This window comes from Cygnus olor, chromosome 3 (assembly GCF_009769625.2).
Source record: "Cygnus olor isolate bCygOlo1 chromosome 3, bCygOlo1.pri.v2, whole genome shotgun sequence".
Taxonomy (NCBI): Eukaryota; Metazoa; Chordata; class Aves; order Anseriformes; family Anatidae; genus Cygnus; species Cygnus olor.
Window position 1 is genome coordinate 79332759 of NC_049171.1, and position 24897 is coordinate 79357655.

At 43.8% G+C, this 24897-nt stretch overlaps 1 protein-coding gene across 1 annotated transcript; it reads left to right on the forward strand.

Moving 5' to 3' along the window:
- Nucleotides 1–9962: 9962 nt before the first annotated feature.
- MAP10 (microtubule associated protein 10) lies at nucleotides 9963–12726 on the forward strand. The gene is given in 2 exon segments (XM_040553312.1): nucleotides 9963–10870; nucleotides 10872–12726. Coding segments are annotated over 2 exon segments (2397 nt in total). The 5' UTR covers nucleotides 9963–10165; the 3' UTR covers nucleotides 12564–12726.
- Nucleotides 12727–24897: the final 12171 nt, after the last annotated feature.

Genomic DNA, 24897 nt, shown 5'->3' on the forward strand with positions numbered 1-24897 from the left:
CGAGGGTGCAACCACTGGCATGATAGAAAGGAAAGTTTTCGGTTGTCTGGGCAAAGTGGATGTTTCCAGCTTCCCGAGTATTCTTGCTGGGTTACGACTCTAAGTACTGTTGAAGAAGAGAAGCCCTTTATTCTGTGCAGTACAGCACAGTTTATTTTCTTCAAGCAAACAAGAATACGCGAAAGTGGCCAGAATTACTGCTGTAGAACTACAGTATGGTTTTATTCACAGTATAAGTAGACTCACCGGCATCTCTAGCTGCGCTTTTTTTCCTAAATTATACTGATATGCATCTTGACCCCAACCCAGAAGGAGTACCTCTCAGTGACACAGATTTTTTGGCCAGAAGGGTCTACTCTAATTATGTAGTTTGGTCTCCCGAGCAGTGCTGGCAACGTCCATTCATTTGCAGCTTTTTTGGAGAACACCAGCAGAGGAACTGATTCATTTTGTTTGGGAGGGCAGAATGCCACTTCTCGTCTACTGATGCCTCCAGACCAGCAGCTCCCTCTCTGGGGCCCAGAGGAGCCCCCCAGATACCAGCGATGGAGTCACCCTGCCACAAGCAAACCTGTGAGTGACAGCTGAAACTCTCTACGTAGTTGCTGGTCCCCCGTGCGATACGATGTGTTCATGGCCAAAGACCATGATCAGCAAGCTCCTCTCAGCTGGCTTCAAATACCTGCAAACTCTGTGCTTTCCTGTTCTGAAAAGAACATGCACGCATTGAGCTGTTAAACTGACAGCCTCGCTTATTCAAGCTAATACCGTCTCCTTTTTGCCCATGTGATTTCAGAGCAGTTTCCAACAAAGCTCACCGCATCTATGCAAATACCCTGCCACAAATTATATTGATGATATATCCTCCAGCTTGCAGATCAGATAAGATCACAGCACATTGTTTAAAGATCTGCCTTTTACACAGCCAGAGACCGTGCCAAGCAGCAGTATGTTATAAAGCAGAGCTTTTGTTTATAAAAGAAAGAAATAATCCCCCACTGGAGTACTTGGTTTTGTACATGGGAAATTACAGAATTAGACAAGTACAGCTGAACAATTGGGGTTATACTCCCAGGGCTGATGTTTTTCTTGAGCAATATACTTTTTCCCTACCCCGTTAATCTTTTTCACAGTATTTTACTTCACGTTGGGGCAGTTAGGGGTGTAAACACGGTCACCGAGGCTCATCAGTGCTCCCTGAGGTATCAGCTGTCTGCTCTTGTTTGCATGCTCAGGGTTGAGCTAACCAGCAGATCTGGAATCAGGAAGCAATTCTCCTCCAGACTAGCTCATCAGAGCCTGCTGCTTTTTGTGTCTCTTCCTCTGCAGCGTTGCACATGGTCTGGAAGCCTGGAAGCATCTGCAGATGTTACCCAGCAAATCTCCTGGTAGTTGGAAGGACCTGGAAATGCCCTTGAGCTCTCCCATCCTCCTCCTGTGGCACAACTGTAGTGGCATTTGGTCTTTTAGCACAGATTGTTGTGAGGAGCCTGGAAATTGCAGCATCCTGGGGTGAGATGAGCTACGGTGCACTGGACTGCATGCCTGCAGCGTGCCTCTCTGCTTCCCCAGACGCACAGCCGTGACTTGGGTGGTGCCCTTCAGTCCTGCAGCTTTAGCTCAGCTGTGTGGCTGATTCCCATGTAGCTCTAGATGTAATGACTACCACCGAGCTACTGGCCCCAGGTTCATTTACTGTGTGAGGAGTGGAAGGGAGTCTTTTGGGGTGCAGTTCATCTCGATTTTCATCCTGCAGTTGGTCAGATGAGTTCCACCTGCCATAACGATCCCAAATCAGGCTTCAGCTTTAACTCCAGTGACTATGTCAGCAATGTGCTGGGCTTTGCTTTATTCCGCTGGTTGAGAAGAAGACTCTTAAAATTCACTTACAAAAAATCAAGCAACTGACTGCTCTGTCTGCCAAAGACTGAAGCATAGAGGTCAAAATTATCCCACTCAATTTTAGACGTTCAGCCAAGCCCGCCAAGCAACCTTGGTTTCCTGTACAATCACAGACAAAAAGAGGCTCCTCGTGTTCCTCGTGCACAGACTTGAGATGTGGAGCTTGCACTTTGCTTATCCCTTGCTGAGAACCACACACGGCCGTCCCATGTCCACACAGGCTGTCCCACTACAGCTGTCCCCTACTACACCCGTGCCCTTCCAGGCTGCAATGCCCAAATTCTTGTTGCACACAGAAGGAGCCTCTTTCCTGTCAGCCTACAAAAGCACAGCTGAGTTTTCAGAAAGTAGTTTACCCCCTGCCTGCTCACAATGATACAGATAGCTTTCAGGAGAAGTGAGAAGTACTGGGGGGAAGGAATCCTCCTCAGAGAATTCCAGTGTTAAAGCCTTCATGAAAGATGTCATTATAAAGAAATGAATGAATGCATTTGTCAGCCTCTGGGAGGTTTCAGAGTGGCTTCTATTTTTATCTCTTTTTATCCCTTGAAGGAACTGAGAACTAATATTTGCAATGCCTGACTGAGGATATTAATGTTTTCAAAAAGCTGCCATTCCTTCCAGGGCAGGAAATAGAGTAACCTGTTTGGATTTTTTTTTTCACTGGTTTGTCTCTTGAAATCAAATTTCTACAACTGTGTTTCCAGTAAGATGTGCCTGCAGGACCACCCAAACCTTCTATTCCCCTCTATTTATCTGTTATCGGATCTTAACAAATCTGAAAATGTGTGAGCAGCTAATATACGTCCGAAATACAATTCTTCTTTTCTTTCAGTACTTCTGCAACACTGGGTGCTATGTGCTATTGTTTAGCCTCGACTTACAGACAGGCTCATGTAAAATGAGGATACGTGTTCACTGAAGATAAAAGGCTGAGAAGGAAAAAAAAAAAAACACAAACACAACCAACGAACAAATGAGAAGGATGTTTTCAGAACAGACTAATCTCACGTCTAACTGTTACATGGGTACCAACCTCCTTGAGTGCAATGATCCACCCGCTTGGAGCCGAAATATTGCTATTTATGGTTAGCAGAGTGGTAAATCATTAGTCCAGTTACTGGTACGTTCCTGCCTTGTACAAGCAAATCTGAGAAGGCTTTTGAACAATCCTCACCCGCTCCTGCAAAACCGGATGAGACTCGTCTAAGAGACAGTTGGTGTTGCATTTGATGAAGCAGATGGGTTGGTGCTGAGCACACGCTATTACCTTGCCGGAGGCTAGGTCTGTTGTCAGAGCAGCACTTCTGGCCTCCCTGGCCCCAAACAGCAAATGATCAGGACCGGAAATTGAGGCTGGAGATCCCATCAAAGGAGATGGCAAACAGCTCACTGTGTAAGGTTGTATTAAGGACCCTCCCCTTACGGAGCTGAGATTTCATATATGTGTTCATTCCTTATGTTTTGAATTTCAGGACAAGAAACCATTACCAGCCTGGTCGTATGCTCATTGTCTCAGGACTGAGTGATGGGAACAGGGTGAGGTACTGCAACCTCTGAGTGCCCTGCCACAGAGACAGGGCAGGCTTGCATCTTACAGAACTTTTTCTTCTTGATTATTTCCCCTGCAAAATTAAAATAACTAATTTAAAAGCAAATTTGAATTAGCATATTGAGGACAGTTTATTATTTATGAGATGGAAATCAGGATCTTGGATGACTGAACTCATTAAAGACCATTTGGAATAGTTCCCATCTATTTCTTCCACGGCACCCACACAACAAATAATTCACAGAGTAATTAATGCCATGTCTTCCCAAACAATGCCTGCTTCCGACGGGAATGGTTCAAATAGGAAATGCACGAAACTGCACAGAAATAGCAATAAACTTAAAGTACACACCAGCAAAGCCAGGAAATCACGTGCCAGGGCAATCGTGGCTGCTTTAAACTGACCTCACTGGGACACAGACATCCCTGAACTGGCTCAGAAAGCCAGTGGAGTTAGGCAAGGGGCGAGTTCAGCCTCCCAGGGCTCTGTGCTGGCATAGCCCTAATCTGACCTTGTGTCAGGAGGCTCGAGACAGGCAGCGCTCAGTCCTTCTGCCCACACAGACTACACGGCATAGCACGAAAGAAACGAGCCTCTTCTCCTCCCTAGCTGTGGCCCACAGGACTATTTGCACAGCAGTGAAATAAAAACTTTTCCAGCGTTGCTGCTATCTGCGAAAAGTTCCTAGCAGCACAGCCACGCTCTGCAAAGGAGCGCAGCCCTGGGATCCCCCAGTTGGAGCCAGCCAAGGAACCGGCAGCAGGACAGCTGTGTCAGCACGAGCCGTGCCTGGGCTAGCCCTCTCAAGAGGTGGGGAGATAATTGGCTCAGGCAGGCTGCCACATTTTTGGAGCCTTAGAGCCCTGCATGGCAATGCAGTGAGCTACGTGGATGCGCCGACCTCCCTGAGCCTCTCCTATGTCGCAGAGCCCGCTCCTAAAACATGGAAGGAGTGGGTCAGGTCCCTCAATAACAAATTGCTCCCTTCTGTGGAGGGCTGGCGGCCTCACCACGGGGCTGCAGCACTCTGTTTTAGGAGTGAGCAAAGCCATCCTGAGGGCCGCTTGCCGTCGCTCCCCGAAGCAGAGAGCTGCAAGCCTGGCAGGGCTGCTGTGTGCTCGGGGCGTCCCAGAAAGCCGTGCCCTTCCAGGGGGGTACTGACCTGCCCAGCATCTCAGAAGCACCGGTTGGGTTTTAGAAGAGGAACCAGGCACAGAGAAATCAGATCTTCGCAAGGAAACCTGTAGCTGCCAGGCAAGCCAGGGACAGATGTTCATTAAAGAGCCATCTCTTTCACATCTTTCCACCTCACGAAACCATGGGATTGTCACCATGTCTCCCTGGAAAACAAAGAGGGCCATGAAAAACACAGAAATACTTGGTTCCTCTTTTTACCACCTCTGCAAGCAGCTCTATGCCTCCTGTTCACTACGTGTGAAGGAATATTCCTGCCCCTTTCCTGCCAGGCACAGGCACTTGGGTATCACTCAGCCTCAAACCCAACCAGCGAGGAGGATCTGGTCCGGCTCTGCAGCTCAGCTGTAACAACATCCTTGCCTCTTTTGCTTTTGCTGTCTCTGAAGGAGAGCTCCCAGCGCAGTCAAATTGATTTTAATTTGATTTTAAAGGGAAAAGAGAAACAGCTTAGAGGTTGAGAATGTGCAGCGAACAAAACAGCTGTACTGTAAACCCTTGAAAAAACATACTTTACAATGGTAATTATGGCAGATTAAACAATGAGTGTCATCAGTGTGATGGTACAATGCACACAGTACTAACTGTTTCCTACTCAAATATTTGCAGACACTTCCAATTTTTTATTTAATGAAATCTCATCTAACTGTTGAATTGACTTTAGAAACCATCCTGAGGCTCACAAGAGCTTTCACTGTCAGAGGCTCTGTCAGATATCTGTACCGCAAGTTGCCCCTAGTGGTTCCCAGCTTAAGCTGAAGGAACGCTGCAAATGCAGCTTTTTAGGAGATGGTGAGTCTGAAAAGTCATTGCCTACAAATCACAGCCTGCCGCTATACCCTGAGAGGGGCTGAGGACCCATCTCTACAATTACAACGGGAATTGTAAGGACCCCTACACCCAGAAGAAAACTTTTGGGGCAGATTTTCCCTGCTTCACAAAAAAATGTGCACGCATTTTTTCACGATTCAGCAGCCCTCCTTGGATGACTGAGCACCTGGAATACTTTCGTCATTCAACGCATATGTGCATGGCAGGTATGGGTTGCAACCAGGAAGCCAAACAAAATAAACGGATCCCTTTGTGAACTTCCCAAGAGCTTCCCAATTACTGGATGGGGAGTATGACAATGTAAACAGTGATGCGCTAATTAATGCTGAATGATGGCATGTGAACCCAGGGGGTTTTCATTAATACCAAGTGAGTTCATGATGTTCAGGATGTTTTATATTAAATAAATGGAAAGATTGATGGTAAAGCCTCCATGTGCTGAAGGCACCCAGTTATTTAAGGAAATCCACTTTGCTGGGCATTATGCAAGGAATATTCAACGGGCTGAATCCTAAGGCTGACCCTTCACTGTTGTTTTGTTTTAAGCAAATGTCTATCGGCTTTAATAAGAACTTTATTTAAATAAAGGAAGTCACCTCAGACATAACCCTTATGGATATGTCTCATTGTCGTGTTCAATACACTTGTCTAGGCTCCTGTATTTGTGACATCCTGCTTCCTCTTGGCTCTCACAGCGTCATTCTGCCTCAGGAATGGCTTGCCAGATTTTCCCATGTTTCCTCTAAGTATCTGCTTGGACTGAGCTTCCCCAGATCCAAGAAAGAGGACTGCTCAGTACAGAGGGAGAAGCTATGTTTTGCCACAGTCCCATTAATTGGGAAGAAAATTGGAATCAGAAGGCGAGTTGGTATGGGTTGCATTTCCAAGCTGGCTGAGAAAGCCACAGATTCACACATGCCTTACAGGCCAACCATTCCCCACACCCCAACGTAATGAGAAAACAATCCTGTGCGCCTCCCCTGCTGACTCTGCGAAAGTAACTAAGCCGTGAGCCTTAACTCTCACCACTCTGAGAAAGTAAAACGCGAAGGACAGCAATGAAATCTTTGAAGGGATGGGAAACAGGCTGGTGTTTGCCAAATGGAGAAGGGCCACAGGACTGGGCCAATAATGTTTATTTTAACACTTCCCAAAGGCTGTTAAATATGGTAGAGAACAAAAATAAATGCGAGAGCTATCAATCTGAAGTAAGAGCAGTTGGCAAGCATCTTTAGGGTAGCAATTTAAGAAGGGAGATGTTTTGGAGCTGTACATATGAATAGGCTTTGTACCAGCTTTCCTGAGCACCCTACTTGAGGGGCATTTTGTGGACAGGAGAGTACACCCTGAGAATTTGGGGCAGGCCCCAGTATCCTTCATTTCGATGAAATTTCTCAAGAAATCTGTGCTAAATACCATTAGAGCTGTTCCTAGACTGTGCCATACAACATCAGAACTGGGTCAGCACAAAATTAAGGAGCATGAAGTAGAATTTGGATGCAGGAAATAGCAAGGATCCCTGCAAACGGTGCAAAATATATGGAAGTAGATACAAACAGCAATTTTGGAATAGATTTAATATTCCCATTTGACTTTATTCCTTTTGGAAACATTTTCTAGACCCTTCAAGAGAGAAATCTAAAATATTTTTGAAAAAAAATGCTTTGCTCATGTATTTTATAACTCTTCATTTTTCATAGTTTTCTGAGCAAAAACTAAGAGTTATCAAAAGCTGCCATTCTTATTCCTGAATTTCTTCCTGTTTATTACCCTTTGACAAGTGGCTGACTCAACAGAGACAACTGAGAAAAGACTGAATAAGTCTTCTCTGGGTGGTATTTTAAGCTGGAGTATTTTAAGAACTACTGTTACATCGCAGCTGAATATTCCAGCAGACTGTCTGACCCCCTTCTGAATCAGAGTGCCACCAGGCTAAATATTTGCATGAATTCCAAGCATTGCCCTGCAGGCTCTGCACAGAGAAGAACTATTTTATATCCAGCATTTATATCCAGCTCTTCACTCCAGCATTTTATCTGTAAAAAGTGCAATCTTTACAATCAACATCAGAACAGGTAATGTCATTGCAGATTCAGCATAATCCATGCTTTCTCAAGATCTTTTTGCTTTGTTTTGTTTTAAATAGCCATACTTCTTCATCCACAAACAGATATACAACCGTATAGCGAGATCTCTTTGTGCAGAGAGATAATAAATCTGAAATCTTACAAAAGTTAAGGGCAAAAGGGAGACATTTCAGAGCATTCAAAAGGTTTGAACCAAAGTTGCTGAGCTGCTGCTAATGATACCAATTGTCTGGGTTGGAATGTTTTGAGATGAAATGCTAGTACTTCAAACAAACAAATAAGGTCACTGGAAGACTTCACAAACTCAGCAAAATTTCTCAGTCTTCCAGTCATTAAAAAAAAAATAATAAATAAATTGATGTCTAGTCTGAGAGACTGCAGTGAAAAGAAACAGAGCTATTCAAAAAAAGTTTATGGAATGTAGCTAAGGTAGATCTTAACAGGTACCCGCAGTCTTTAGGACAGTAGCAGGTAACGAAACTTCATTCCATAACCCTGCCCGTCTGAGGTGTGCCTAGTTCCTAAACAGCTCCTCTGTGACATGTAGTCTAAAAATGTGTTATCTCAAGTCTCCTTACAATGGTGGGTACCAAACACCAGGATTATTGGAAGGAAAAATGATTTTTGCCTTTTTTTTCTGAGTTGCAACTCAACAACAAAATGTTGTTTTCTGTTTATTTTGAAGAGAAATGTGCTCAGACGATTGAGTTAATAATACGTAGCAATGGGAACAAACTTAAAATCCACACCCCCTTCTATTTCAATACTTGTTCTGTTACTAACTCGCTGACTGACCTTCCACAGCTTATTCACACCTACAGATTTCACAAGTATTCAGTATTTTTTATTCATATTGCATGTACAGAATAAAATACAGGAATAAGGCTGATTTTCAGGGACATGCATGAAACTGAAATTTTCAGTTTCACATTAAACTGTTGGGAGTGCAGAGGCTCAGCATCTTAAAATACAGCTACAGTTCCTACAGAATTTAGCCCCTAATTTCAGTCTCAGTTACCACACAAAGCTGTGTCTCTTGTCTGCTCAAGCTGGTAGTTTCAAAATAAAGAGCTTAAAAATCAGGGACTAAACTTCATAATCTTAGCGTGCCCATCTGTAAAATGGGCAAAACACCTATGCAGCCTCTTCCCTGGGGACCTTAAGAGCAGCTGTTTGACCACTGCTAAATATGTTTGTTGCCCTCAGCATATCAGGGGTCTTTTGTCATTCTGCCTTTTCAGAGAATGACAACTAAATTGTCAAGCCCTCCTGGGATGGGAAAAGTCTTGCAGAAAAGGAAACAGAAGGAAAAACAGACGACTGATGACAGAAGACGAATGTGGCATGGGAATGGACTGGCAATTTGTTTAATCTGCTGCAATGTCAGTACAATGGGAATATCTGAACACCAGCAGCACTGATGGCAGAGGACCTGTAGTCCTCTGTAGACGAACTGAGAAGAACTTAATTATTTACTTCTGAAGCCCTGGCCACAATACAGAGGTCTGTTCCTTAACTGTCTTCTCAGAACAGCTTATGAAAGGCATCCTTTAAATAATAATGATAAAGGGAATTGACCAACAGTGAAGAGTTCTTTATTCATTTCTCTCTGGTTTCTACTTTCCTGAAAAGCGATTGTGATTTGGCAGAGGAAGGAAATGGGAAAAAACAGAGGGAATAAAAAGAAGAAAGGGAGAGAGGATCAGTCTTTCTTTCAGGCACCCTCCAGCTGTGAATGGTGAGGGCATACTGCGACTGTAACTGAACGCCATCAGTTTAGCATACTTTATTTATGGGGAGGGAGGGAAATGCTGCAGACAAGCAAAAATAAACCTAATGTCACTCCCTGCCTCCAGAAGCACTCCTCTGCTGCATGCAAGACCCTGCCCCTTCCTAAGGGACTGCATTACCCATGCTTTTCGTGGGAAAGGCACTGTTGAGACCTTGGCAGCTGCACCCCTTCACAAGTGCCTGGCAGTGCGGGATGTGAGAAGTGCTGTTTGCCTGCCTGCCACCTTGGCAAAAAGGCCCACCTGGAAAAGTCCAGAGAAGGGCTACGAAGCTGGTGAAGGGCCTGGGACACAAGTCCTGTGAGGAGTGGCTGAGGGAACTGGGGGTGTTTGGTCTGGAGAAGAGGAGGCTCAGGGGAGACCTTATTGCTCTCTACAACTGCCTGAAAGGAAGGTGCAGGGAACTGGGGGTTGGCCTCTTCACACAGGTGATAGGACTAGAGGGAATGGCCTCAAGTTGTGCCAGGGGAGGTTTAGGTTAGAAATGAGGAGACATTTCTTCTCAGAAAGAGCAGTCAGGCATTGGGACGGGCTGCCCAGGGAGGTGGTGGAATCACTGTCCCTGGGGGTGTTCAAGGAAAGGTTGGACATGGTGCTTAGGGACATGGTTTAGTGGGTGACGTTGGTGGTAGGGGGATGGTTGGACCAGATGACCACGAAGGTCTTTCCCAACGTTGACGATTCAATGAATCCGTGACAGGGCCGCGCCCAGGACTACAGCTCCCAGCGCGCTTTGCAGAGGCGCGTTGCCTGCGGTAACGGCCGGCGGGCCCCGGGGGAGCCGTGCCGCGAGAGGCGCGGTGCCGCCATGCCGGGCGGCGGCGGCGAGGGGCTGTACTGCCTGGAGCTGCTGGTGGCGGCCGTGCGGGTGGCGTCGCCGGGCCCCGCGCTGCGCCCGGCCGTGGCGCTGCGCTTCCTCGACTTCCCCCCGCTCCTGCTGCTCCCGGCCGCCTCCTCCTCGCCCTCGCCGCCGCTCCCGGGCCGGCCCTTTCCCTTCGGCCGCGGCAAGCGCTGCCTCTTCCGCTGGCGCCGGGGCTCGCTGCGCTCCGCGCTCCGCCGCCAGCCGCTGCGCGTCCTGCTCGTGGCGCTGCCCGCCGGGCCCGGCCCGCGGCCCGCCCGCCTGCTCGGCGCCTGCCGCCTCTCGCTCGCCCCCGCCGCCGCCCGGCTGCTGCGGTGCCCCGGGCCGCCCGCCTCGTGGGGCCGCCGCGGCCGCTTCCCGCTGCGGGACGCCGCCGGCCGCCCCGTCGGGGAGGTGGCGCTGGGCGTCCGCCTCAGCAGGCTGCGGGACGGCGGGGAGCGGGGCCCCGCCAGCCCCCGCGCTGCCTCGCCGCACGCCTCCTCCTCCCCTGAGGAGGAAGACGAGGAGGAGGAGGAAGGGGGCAACATCATCTGCCCTCCCGTGCTCTACTACCGCTGCGAGCCGGCCCAGCCGCGTCCCCCACCAGCAGCAGCAGCGGGTCAAGAGGAGCGTGTCGTGGTGCACAGCCCGCAGCGGCACGGCGAGGTCCAGAGTCCCCCCGCGGCCCAGCGCTGGGCCCTCGCTGCTGCACCCCCAGCAGCCCCACGCCACCCTGGGGCAGCTGCCGCTGCTCAGCGCCTTGCTGGCGGAACTGTCGCTGCTCACCGGCCATGCCGCACCCGCTGCCGTCCACCCGCATCTGGCCTCGCTCTACCAGGCCCCAAGGAGCAGCGGCATGGATCTGCAGCCCCCCAGCTGCTCCTCTGTCCTCAAACCTGCAAAGGCACCTGCGAGGTCCCATGGGAACAGCGGAGCTGCCAGCCCTCCCTTCAGACAAGGCCTGCAGGAGGCCACCTCCCGGGAGTCTGCACAGGCTGTGAGAAGACCTAAGCAAGCTGCCCCCCAGGGAGAGACGGGATCTGAAATGAACTGCAAACCTAAGGAAAACAGACCTCCCAGAAGGAAACTGCTGTATGGGCTGACAAATACACTGAGGCTACGGCTGCAGCAGACCAACCCTGATAAGCTGATACTGCTTGAAAGGAGAGAGCAGTACAGAAGAAAGCAAGTGGAGATGTTGAAGGAGAGAAGCCCTTCATCCAAAAAAAAGCTGCTCAGAAATGCTGGAGAAAAGCACATAGTTCCTTACAAGCACTGTAGCAATGGAGACAGTTCAAAGCAGGATGGTCAGTTTGATGAAATTGTCAAGACTCCATTACAAAACTGTGCTCTCAAAGAGTACTTTTCCAGCACAGGAGATGTTTCCCCTGACCTGCAGAAACAGGCTGTCGAAAGGCTGTTGAGGAAGAATGAGACTGCAAACAAAGAACATACACGCAAAGTAACTGCAGCCCCCTTACTGGAAGAAACCGTATTAAAGTCTGCTCACAAGGAAAGGGAATTGAAAGTCCAGCTTCCAGCAGCTGTCCCATCAGATGCTAATGCAAAGGGAAGTAATGGTGATGGGGAAGAAGTACACTTACTTCATCATAAAACCACGGAGCACGATGATATGTCTGTTGTAAGTGATCACAAACCAAGCCCCAGCACGAGTGTTGAAAAGAACTCTGAACTCATATACTCAGATGACTTTGCTGTTAGTCCTGACAACACAGCTTATTCAGAAGATTTCACCAGTGCTGAGTGTACAGGCAGAGACGTGGAAGCTTTTGACAGCAGTCCTGAACCTCTCTGGCTTGAAAGCCCACAGCGACCTTGGTCAGATACAGAGCCAGAATCCATCAGGTCCAGAGTTTCAAAGGCAAGTCAAAGCGCTGAAAGTACATCAGATCTTCCAGTGCAGTCAGCTTCATCCCCAGTCCACTCTTTGAAGAGAAACCGCAAGTTAAAAAACAGCAAAAGAACTAGGGGTGAATCTGTTGATGTACTTAATGATGTCTCCATTCAGAGAAGGTTATTCGATGAAGAGCAGGAAGCCCAACAGATCAATAAGGATGAGAACAGAGTTGATCAGGATATTAAACAAGCATCTATACCAAGAAGCAAACAAGTTAGCACTGATACTGATCAGAATGTAGGAAAGGGGCAGACCTCCATAGAACAAAGCCAGTCACTAACTCAAGTTAGCTCTTACTTGCCACCTGACTTGTCTGATCTTGAACCTAGTGCCCTGGAAAACAGTTTGTCAGACACAGATGGTGATTTCTTGGGACAACTACATGTTCCTAACCAATACAAAGACATCAGTGAACTTGTAATAAACAATCTTCCTGGATATACAATGTAATCACAATTTGTCACTGCCTGGATTAAAATATGGTATTTAAACTATTTGTATAAAGTGTTACATGTAGCTACAAGTAATACAAGCTAATTTAAGACCACATCATGCACATTTAATATATTGGTGAATTTACTTACGAGTTTTTCAAATAAACTACTAGAATCTCCTAACAAGTGGATCTTGATTGGTATTTAGAGTCCGACATCTACATCAGTATCCTAACACAAAAGTAATCTGAACAGCACAGGAAAAAAACTTGCTGTCAAAAGCAGAAAAGAAAATAGAAGCAGCAAATGCAGTACTCATAAAACTTGTCCAGGGTAGAAGTAATAATGTATTACAGAAACAGCCAAGTACAAAATGCATTCCTAGCTGAACATTAAGTTTTTCTCCCTTGTGAAAATAGTTCCATGCTTCATTACAAATAGTTGCTTAAAATAGTCACAGCCAATAACAGCACATACTTTTATCAGCTAATTGGTATAACGAGGCATTTGTTTCACTGTACTGTCACTAAATACAGTGATCAGAACTAGATGAGCCCTTTTTCCATTATTGGAGGTTGAAGTTTCTCATTGAAGTTAGATTTTCATGATCATAAAATAGTTTTAAGAATTATTGATGACTGTAAATCTATATAATCTGGGAGAGCTTTGAGGAGTTGATGGAAGCTACTTGACCTTGAAAAGTAAGGGTGTGTAAAGAGTAGGAAAGAGAGGGCAGTAAATCTTCCATGCTTCACAACTCCCTGATTGCATTCTCTGACAGTGGGGAAGGAGTGGAGGGGCTGGACCCACAGTCAAGAAACTCCGAACAAACGAGCATATTACATCTTGATTTAAAGATTCACGATAATGAAGAATTTGCCACGTCTCCTTTTCTGTTCTGTTGGCCGAATTGCTGTATGCCACATCCCCTTTTCTGTTACACTGGCTGAACTACCATCTGATGCTAGCTTTTGATTTCTGGTTTTTATGATTTCCAGTTTGATCACTGGACTTTTGTCTTCTGTTTTACTACTGAGTTTTTATTTTATTTTAGAGTCTGTCCACATCCCTGTTACAAATTTCAGAGATAGTCTTTGACTTGAATCTGGAGAGAGCTCAAGCTTGCTGCCTTGGCTTTTACATCTCTTGTTGCCTCTTTCCACTCTTTGACAAGTTCACTTCCTTATCCTACTTTACATTCCCAACTAACTCATCATTTATGATGTTTATCCTCAAGACTGTTAAATGATGGACTTACCAACTCCCTTTTTCCCTGCCATTTACAATCTGACTTCTTTCCCTGGCTTTTTTGTTTTTCACTGTGCATTCCTAATGTGACAATGAGGACTCCATGTACTTATCGCAAGAATCTGTGTTTACGCTTGAACGTCTTTAAGGGTTTTTTTTTTTTTTTATTTCCATCCTACTATATATTTATTTTGTAGGAATGACAGTACCTTTCCTATTTAAATTACTAACATCTGTGAGGATTATTCAAGTATTTGGTGTTGACTTCTGAGAAGAACACTGCTAGCATATTTAATCTAAAGGTAAGTAGCTGAAAATACCCATACATCAAAGTTGCTCAGCAATGAGATTGTTCTGAAATGTTCTTTAGGGTACCTCTGCTTCATCAACTCCGATTCCAGACAAAAATTCTTTTAATGCCATGGACCTCTGATACACATGAACTCAGACTGCCATTTATACATGGCAATAATTCTGATTTTATTGATGGAGTAAGATCCATGCAGTTCTCATGCCATTGAAATACAAAGCTGCCCAGCCATTTTTACTGCCTGGCTATTCACATGAGTTGCTAACACTAAGAATCCAAGATTTGAAGATCATTGCTTAAGAAAAGTTTATTTTAAAAAGATTTGTCAACCCCAAACAGCTTGAAATTCAAGGTCAAATTCCCAGTCCCCTTCTATCTCCTACCCCACCTTCATTTTTCAAGTTCCAGTAGTAAATATGGTAGGAACAATATTTTGTTGGTTTAAATAACAAAAATATCCAATCTATTTTCATCTAATTTTATCTGGGATAACTTTTGTAAAGTTTATTCTGTAATAGCATTTATAATTTCATCAGGAAAATGTTGAAAAATGACAGAAAACGTGTACTAATTTTCTGACACGAGCAGAATGTCAGCATAATGCTCAACATGTTTTAGTAGGTTTTTGTCTTTTCAAATACAGACTCAAGGTAGTTACTATTGCACAGAGAGTTTCCTGCTCTCTGGGATAATAATCTTTTCAGATATTATCTATGTTGTTATGAGAGAAAACTATTTTATTTACTATACAAACAATTCCCAGTCAGTAAAAATGGGAAGGAACTTCATGTCACTGATTTATCACTGAAAAGTCACAAACCAATGTATTTGCAAGAAGTACCTGTTAACGACAAGAAGATTTACTATCTCAACCCAGCAGCGCAAGACAGAGGTATTTACTATTGGTATAAAATATGGAAGAAAAAAAAGCCAGCAACAAATTCCCTTTTGTACAAATCCTATAATAATCTACACTCAACTACATTATATTAGCCAGACAATTTTGTCATTATGACTTGCATCCTGTACCGCTGTGATCAAGTTGTTAACATCAGAGGTTTAATAAGATTTCCCTACCTTAATGGAAGTACTCAACCAATTTTTCCTAAAGATATCAGTTCTGAATTGTAGGTGCCAAATTGAATGGATTATGATTGTGTGGTGGACATGACAATACTCTGGGAAAGGCAAATAATAGTAGCACAGCCCCTGCAGAACCAGAGCAGTAGAGCTGGGGTGTCCGAGTGAAGTAGTGGGATCAAAGAGCACTACTGATCTTCTCTGCCCTAAAAGGTCTGATCTAGTCCTAGGAGAGTCAGTGCATTGGAAAATTGCATTCCCAGGAACATCTCAACCCTAAAACTGCTCCCTAGAGACTGCTACACAGTCTAGAAAAGGAGCAGAGAGGTGAAGAAGCAAATCCTGTCCCACTGCATGCCAAGAGCATGATTTGAAAACTCAGCTTTTTGAGCCAGAATAGCTAATTTTTCCACATGCATTCAATCCACAGTTCTTTGTCACAGTTCCTGGAAAAATTGTTAATTAGTACTCATTACAGCATGGGCGCTTGCCCACTGGGAGACAGACATAAAGACAAGCTGGTGTCTTGGAGGCCCCCAGCTATCTGCTCACAGGAGCTTTATATAGTTAATGAACATCGAGCAATCCCCACAAACACGCGGTCTCCTTTACCAGCGTGGTATGTGCTTGAACACCTAGTCACAGGGTAAAGTGTGACAAAAAAAACCTTACTAAAAGCTACCGATTTCCTACTTTCCAATAGCCCTCAAATTTCGCACAAACTGTATTTTGACTGAGTTTGATGTAGTTTTCACTTTGACTCAGTAATTTTAAAGTTCCTTGCTCTACAGTATTAAACAGTAAACTATAGTTACTTCAAAATCAAATTTTATAGTTTTTAGTTACACTTTAAACTTTATTACAGTGAAATTAAAATGTGAACATTAATTACATAAATTTATTATAACTTATCACTAAAGAAAGCCATCTAGCTTTTTGCTTTTGACTTTCTACTTTAGCAATTGATCTTTAAATTTGCACTGTAATCTAGGAATAGGGTAGATGGGTGTTCAAAACCATACTCTGACTGCTTAAGAGTAATTCAATCAGCTAAGATAAAATTGAACTTAATATTTCACTACAAGTCCCAAACTGAGAAATGAACTCATACATATACACATTAATTTCTTTCAAAATTTATGACCTTAAAGCAATAGCTTATTATGACTGTCTTTTAAACATCATTTTCACCATACTATATTTATTCAAATAAATGTAAATAGCATTAAACAGCATTATATAGCCTATTATATAGGGGGGAGATGGGGAGAGCAGGATACCAAAGAGTGACAGCTTGGGTCACTCTTTTACCTCTTCTACTGTAAAGTTTTCCTGCTGTACGGTAGTTCTGGTCAGTCCTCCGCCCTTGTGCTGTCGGTGGCTGGGAACATTTTTTATTGGTTAAGTCCCAGCCAGGCATCAGTTTCCTCCACTTAATTTTTTATTCCTCAGCTCTCAGAACCCTGATTAGATGATGCAGTTTCTCTTCTGTTTGTGATGGTGGTTTTTTTTTGACAACACTTCCCATTACTTATTTTATAATTTGTAATCCCTTCATAACTTTGAAAATCCTTTTCTTCCATTTTCTGAAGGTACATCTAGCCTTGGTAACTGTGCAATTAATTTTTTTGACTGGATAACTAATTCTCACTACTTTATTTTTTCTATGTCTCAGTATTTTATGATGCCTGCAATTGTAATCATTTATTTTTTTTAGTGCAAGTGCTACTCAGAGTTAAATGCTAGTCATCATTTGGAAATCTTTGGGATTCTGCTTTCCTTTTCTCAGCATTTATCAACAGCAGCTACTTTACTGCTTGCTCAGCTTTGACTGTCTAGAAGCAAGTCAAATCACTGAATCTTACATTCACTTCTTTAACAGTCTGTGTTGACTTTTAAATGCTCACTAGCTTCTTTAAGTGCTTCACTAGCTCCTGTGAAATGTAACACTGCTCATTCAGAGCTGCAGGATGGTCATCCACAATACTGTGGTTGTACATTTACCCACGGTTATCAGACACCAGGCTTCTCTACCTCTCCTAAACAGCCCTATCTTTGATTCTTTTCTAACTTTTTAATTTCCAAACAAACAACAAAAAAAACATTTTAGATGACCGAGGCGATCCCTGTGAGAATGTATTCTGGCTTTAATTTCCCATCAATTTCAAGCTAATGGCAATCACAGCTGCTATTGCTGATGTTTGCTACCTGCTAGCCGCTTCCACTTTCTATCCTTGCTTTTCATCAGTACACTGCTGGATTTTAATTTCAGTTTTGTTCATATTCAGATTCTTCCCTCATTTTAAATTCCTTTATGTATGCAGTTCTGTTATGTTGAAGTCACCCTGATGAGCTACAGCTTCACTGCCTTTTTCTTGTTTGGCATCGATACTCACCCGCATTAAATTGTTTTCGTTTTGTTCTTATGATTTCACTGAATCCCTTAAATTCTTGCATAAATTTTATATCACAATTTAACATAAACCTGCCCTGACTTTACAGGCTAGCTTACATCTTCCCAGAAGGGCAGTCAGCATTCTGTATTGGTTTCTAGAGGATGAATTTGAATGTCTCATGCTGTAGAAGCTGGTATTAATCTTCAGTTCTGCAGAGACCTCTGCAAGTGATTCACATACCAGTTGTTTAAAATAACATGGCTTGGCAGAGGAAATGTTTAAATAACATCTGAGATACACATTACTCCTAACTAAATTAACATTTAAAGGTTGAGTCAGTTACAGTTAATTACCAAAATACCTTGAAAATATTAAGTGAAAAAAAATCAGATGTCTATTATATATTTTTATTCTAATCATAGACTTTCAAACGTTTTGAGTGATAGCCTAGGTTTCCTTTATGCACTGCAGTATCTGAGCTAAATCAGGTAAGAATTTGGCTCTATGTATCCATTAACAGAAGGTAGCAAGTTTTCAAAAGGAAGTGCAGGTATTTACATGGTCAAATCCCCTGAAATTCCATGGGAATTAGTCACCTGAAAAAAGTCAGAGAATGGAAACTCGTACGGAGGGCTCTAACAGCATTATCTCTTGGAATGCAAAAATGTTTTTGGAAGAAGATAACTCATGCTTCAACAAATATTTTCAGAGCCATTTGGAAAGTTGAGTGGTATCATGACTGAAAGAAACTCCCTTAGTGTCAAGGAAATTCCAGTTCTTTTTCTCCTGTCTTTAATTGTTGGCAGATTCAATATTTTTCCTGTCCCTGAGGCTTATGTACTAAGAGTAACCTTTGACTTTCCCCTAATTTTCAATGCCTCCATGCAGTCCTGCCTGTTTTTCCTCACAGTATCTCCAGAACCTCATTTCAGGGTTGTTGAACAATAAATCCTTGCTGTTCCCTTGACCATGATGTCTTGGCTGTTCCAGCTTTTCCTCAGAACATACCTCATGCCACCTCTAGACCTCAGCTTGCCCATACTTATCATTCAAAACAATCTCCAAACACTTCTCAGACACCTTCACTGGCTTGTTCTCATCTTTGCTACTAAATTGAAACTCTGCCCATTGTCTGCAGTGCTCTGCATGATTTATCCCCTTCCTCCTTCCATACACCTTCGCGTTTAGTTTTTTTTCTCAAAAACTAGAAGCTGCTGGAAATTGCTCTACAGCTGTGTTTCCTTCGTGTGGCTCAGTCCTGCCCATTTTTGCCTGCAGGTATCTCTATTCCTTAAAAGTTCCCAAAGGGAACATGCCAGACACAGAATTTCAGACAGACAAACCACAAGATCGTGCTCTGACCTTCTCTACATTACAATCCTTGACATTTCATCTGCCTTCTCGTGACTGCTGGTGTTACTGGGATAAAGCTATACTAATAAAAATCAATCCAAACTAAAGTGCTATGGTAATGAAGGAAACTCTTCACAAAACACAGTCAGACCTTGCTAACCTAGGACACAATGTAAGGAAAGCTCTGACATACCATGGGATGCAGTTTTAATTTGCTTATGCGCAACTCTAACAAGATTCAGCAACAGAATCACTGTATATAAGAAAATCTGGTTTCTGATTCATAGCCATGATTCATACCCATTGCTGTCCTCTTCTGATACACAGTTACAGCCTTCTGATTGTTGCAGGTCTCTCATCTCCTTCTGCTCCCCTAGTCCTACTTTACAGCACCCCATGCATTGTCCAGTTTCTTTTGTAAAGTGGAATAGATGCCTAAGGGTTTTCTTCAAAACAAGAATCTGAACAACATTTGCACAAGATCCTTCAGCACAAAGGTAAGAACCCAGAAAGCAAAGTACTTCAGTACATTTCCTATACACCCATTTCTAATGGCAGAGCATTGGAGCAGATTCACTGCTATCAAAACCTTTATCAACATGAAAATTCGTTCTTTCAATGAGTAGCATATTTGCCAACCCACTACTTCATCACTGTTTTAACACCACTTTTTAACTGCATCATTTTTCCACAGTTTTAGTTGTTGATTAAACTCTGCCAAATTACACGTGCTGTTTCAATTTAGTTTGGGTTGATACAGTCAGGGCTATATCAAGGAAAGCGCTAACAGCAGAGTCCTAGCTGAAATTTGCTTTCTGTTTTTCCGAAACTTTACAGCTATATATAAAAACAGGAGTCAGCCAAAGAAATATCCCTTGTCTGCTGCTAGCATCACGTTTGTATGTCCAGAAAAGTGAGTCCTGGGCAAACTTAGAGAAGTTTGGTGTAAAGCAAGGGACTAACTTCCAAAAGTTCCTCTGAAGCTTTGCTTCTTTTCATTTTCTAAAGCAGAACAGACATTGTATTTCCCCAGCCTCTGAGACTTTTAACAAACTAAAGGGAAGACAAAAAACTAATCTTCTAGAAAGTGTGCATCTTCTTAAACACACAGCAAACCTATGCACAGGACAGGTATTCAGGGAATGTTTACAGAAACCATTTGAGAAGTATTTTGAAGCACTTTCCCATTCCACTTAACATCCCAAATAATTTGAGAACAGCTTCCCTTGCTGTATTTATTACTTCTACTTCTGATCCCAATAGGAAGAACTGTGAAGATATGCATTTTGTTTTTGTTTGAGTTTAGCAATAGTTTAGATCCCAGCAGTCCTGCTTTTACTGGAGCCACCTCACACAGGCCTGCCAACAGTTCAGCAAGTGGAGTAAATACCAAAGCTATGGATCAGATATATAGTATAAAGCAAAATAAAGCTGTATTGATGCAATACTAACAGCAGGAGTTTGCTCCCTACACACCAGGTCAAAGAAAGAATGTCTTTCTGGGGACAGCCCTGCAGGCCTTGCATTTTGACCAGTGGGACATTACAATGAAGTCAAGAACAGGAAGGAGGGAGTAGGTTTTAGGGAAGAGTCCCTCTTGGAGGGACCCTGGTTTAATTTGCTTCTCCTCTGGCTAATTTAACCATCTCAGTTGGTCTCTCAATTACCTTCTTGACTGCTTGAGGCAGACTTTGACTTAGGATGCATGGATAAAAATTATTTCTATAGTCAGAAGTGATACCTTGGGTTAAACTCTTAAGCTGAGTAATAATCCATCCTGGCATAAAGCACCACAACTTGTTGATTTTTTCCTTTTTCTTTTCAGGTTGGAAGTCGTTCTGGACAAAGAGTTAAAAGTGAGCAGTACCCAGAGAAATGCACGCACCACCAAGCACACTTTGCCTCCCCAGTTAAAAGCAGGAGAGTGAAACAAAAGCAATGGAAGAAGCCAAGAGGAAAGCCCTGCCACTTGAAGCTTCAAACTTGCTGTAAAGCTACCAGCGGTGACAAGGATTACTTTTTCTCTCTTTCCTCCTCATCTTCCTGACAGCTGTTGGGGAACGTCAACAAGACTTTCAAGCACATCTGGAGGGTAAGTGCAAAAAAAAGTCTCTTGATGCAAATGAGATGCTCCAATGCCTCAGCTAGGAAACTTTCCATCTCCAATCCTGCAAGGGGTCGGAAACCCCTCAGGTGCCATATCATCCATTATTACTCTCTATTTTCCAAAAGCTGCCTTTGTGAGTGACCTCCACTCCTATGTCTCAGTAGGCAGCTGGTTCTGTCATTCAGTATCATGCTAGTTATTCCTGAAGAGTCCTAAATAGTTCTGTCCATTTCTGCGTGACAGCTCCAGCCTACTCAGAGCAGGCCAGATTCCTGCTCTTACAAGAATCCTCTGCAACATCTTTACCTCCTACTGCTTCATTACTCCCAAAAAGAGTCACAGAACCAGCTACAAGGACAAGGCCCAGCTACCACATCTTTATGTACATGACCAAAAAGGAAAAGATCTCCAAGGACAGAGGCAGGCAAAGAATCATGGTCCAGCCCTGCAACTTCAATGGACTGCAGTGATCACCCTTCTTTTCTGCCACGGATATGCTTGCCCCACTGCAAGGAACGAGCTCACGACATGCACTTAGAAAAAGCACTGCACCACGAGTGCACTTCCCAGCCCAGAAGGTCCTAAGCAAAAGCTGGAGAAGTATAGTGTGCTTACACCCATCCACACAATATGTATATCCTCTCTTGCCTGTCAAGAACCTAACATGGCAGGCAGACTTTCCCCATTTGTCCTGTTAACATCTCCTACTCCAAATTCTGATTTTAGGTATTCCATCCAAAGTCCTGGAGAACATTTGCCTCAGGGTAAGTCTTACTTACATTGCATATACTGATATGCTGAGACAGTGCGGTTTGAATCGCCTCCCAGATCAGATCACAGCTTTTACAATCTCATAAAGTCTGCTTTTTTGAACAGGAAACCAGTAGGTCATTGTGGTTAGAAAGTTGTTAGGGTCTTATTCATGAATTAGAAAACAAAATAACAAAAATAATCTTCAAAAATTCCATGTGGAAATGTATTACTTTACACTGTTAAGTAAAAATAACTGCTTTAGTATTTACATTTTTTAAACAATAAGATATTATGTTAAAAATTTGGAGAGTGCATGTAGAACTTGTCCTGGTAACATCAGTGCAAACAATATTCTGTGCTGGATTGCGGCACATAATGTGTGGACATAACAATTAGGAACCATCTGGTGACCTGGCGCTTGCTGGTATAGGAATGAAATTTCAATTAAGTTTTATTATCAGAAAGTCTAAGTGACAGCTCCCACTTGAAACCCCAGAGCCACTAAACTGTGCAAATAAAGAGAAGGATGTCACCCAGCTAATGGGTTGGATCACAGTGCTTGATTACATACTTTGTAAATAATGTGCTCCCTTCCCGTGTTCTTGGGCACAAATCGCTTATGCAGTTGGATTTCTGAGAAGAGCTGGCCGTACGGCAGGTAAATTGGGAATCACACTGCAATTTACTGAGAACAAGGCAATACAATCGAGGAGTCAATCATCTCCCAGGTTTGACAAGCAAGGATTGCATCTCGTGCAAAATAAGAAAAGCCCAGCTGAAAAGCTGTACTCTAGCAGTAAGACAGTGGTTAACACTGCAACTGTGTTTGGTTTTTACTTACAGCTGTGAAACAGAACTCAGAAATTCTTCTCCCACCCCAAAAGCTCACCTTGCTATCAGACAGCGATTCAGATGGTTGTCTTCAGGGTCTCAGAAAAAAAAAAAAAAAAAAACAGCCTATCAGCACATTTCAAAAGAGAGAGATTATGAATGGTACAGCCAGGACTATAAAAGACTTGGTCTTTTAGCTATGAAATATGTTCCCACACTGGATGAACAAGCCCTAGATATCCTGTCCTTTCTCAGCCATTGATTACTATCATTGCTAGGATTGCCATCTTTAATATTTAGTGTATAATACTAGGGGTCTGACAAAAAGTATCAGTCACCTCATCCAAAAATGCTTTACCTTTTCCACGTTACAGTTTGATTATAATTCTAGTTCCATTAAAGAAATAGACTCTGCAGCTACTGACCCATGAAAGTTATTACAGATCTCAATTTTATAGTCAGGAAACCAATCTGTGGTACAATCACAGCACCTGGAGAAGATCTGTTCTGTTTCATCCACTCTTCAGTTCTCTAAACCAGGATGAGAATTTACAAATAAAAAACTTAAACCCAGACTGTGGCCCACTGCACTTCAAGCTCATTCAGGAAATCCTCCACAGACCCTAACCTCTGGAGAGGGTTGCAGTCTCCAGCTCTGGAGAATTTCTCCAGCATACACTCACAGATATGGGGATACGCTTGACTTTGCAGCATTATCCATTAGCCTCAAAGTATCTGCCAGTTTAAGAAGGAAAGTAGAGGATTTCTATACATCCCTTTTTAAGTTTCAGAATTCTCCTCTTTTAGCAAAGGAGACTGTGCAGCTATCACTGCCACCAATAATACTGGGTGTTGTTTGTATTTATGCTTTTTGAGCACTTTATATGAATTGAAGCATTTCTCCCTCCTAAAACAGTTTCTCACAGGCCCTGTGTTCAGTAAGGCAGCGAGCTTTGTGCAGGCAGAAACTATTTGTGGCGTTGAAAAATCCTAACAGAAGTTGACGCTACTGAAGCAAAACATCAGAAGCATAATCCTGTTCTCAGAGTAAGCTCTGCTTGGAAACTAAATGACCAAAGTGCTCCCAAGGGCAGCAATTAGTATTTTAGCCAGTGGATTCATTTGGGGAGACTCTTGTAAATTTAATGAATTCCCCCGTAGTCACTCCATCATCATCACTAATATGCTGGCAGTGCTGCTACAGATAATGCTGCCAATACATTACAAGCCCTCCCTTACTGCCTGAAATTTTAATTCAATGGGTTCTGCATGCAAACTCCTCTCCGATGGTGCTACTTGCTGTTAATGCCATCACAGATGGGCCTCTTGGGAGCATAACAAGGCTGAACCCGGTACACTTGGCAGGACGGCGCTGGGAAGGCAGGACATTTCGCACCCGAGCTCCTGTTCTCTCTCTCTCACCTCCCCTCCCTAATACTTGTGCCTCTAAACTATACCATAATTAGATCTATCCCTCCTGGGCTTCATTTTGCAAATTAGGGGAAAGCACAGGGGAGTGGCCTGAGTGAAACCTCAGGCTCCCTGTGTATTCAGCCAGCACTTAGACATGAATATGGAAGTGCTGAATTCAGCAGTGACACACAGCTACAGAAAACAGCGCTCGAAGGACTCGAGGCTTCATCTAACACATCCCCGTGCCCTTAGGCAAAAATCAACTTGTAGCTACGTCATTGCTGACGGATTTTGGTCTCTCTCCTTCTTAGAAACCCCCGTAAGAGAGATCACGCACCTTCCCCAGGCAACGTGTTCCAGTGCTTAATTACCCTGAATGGTAAAAGTTTTTCCCAGTGTCAGACGTCAGCAGCTCCTGGCACTATTTAAGTCCATCATTCCCCAACCTCTACACTACAGAGGGAACAAGTTATTCCCTTCTTTGTTAAGGCAGCTTTCTGTGTGCTTAAGACTTGCCTTTCATCCCGGTTTCTTTTCTCTGGACTAAGCAAGCACAGGTCTTTCAGCCTTCACAGAAGGGCTGAGGTGGGAGGGGACCTCTGGAGCCCATCTGCTCCAAGCCCCTGCTCCAGCAGGGCCACCCAGAGCGGGCTGCCCAGGACCATGCCCTGGGGGCTTCTGAAGATCTCAAAGGAGGGAGATCCCACAGCCATGCGAGCGCTTTCCCTCACAGACCAGTGCTCTCTGGTCATTGTTGTTGCTTTCTAATTACATCTTTACTTCAAGGAAGAAGTGTAAATTACCTTGGCCTATGCACAATCACACCAGTGGAAGTTCCACCTAGGACCTAGTAGCCAGG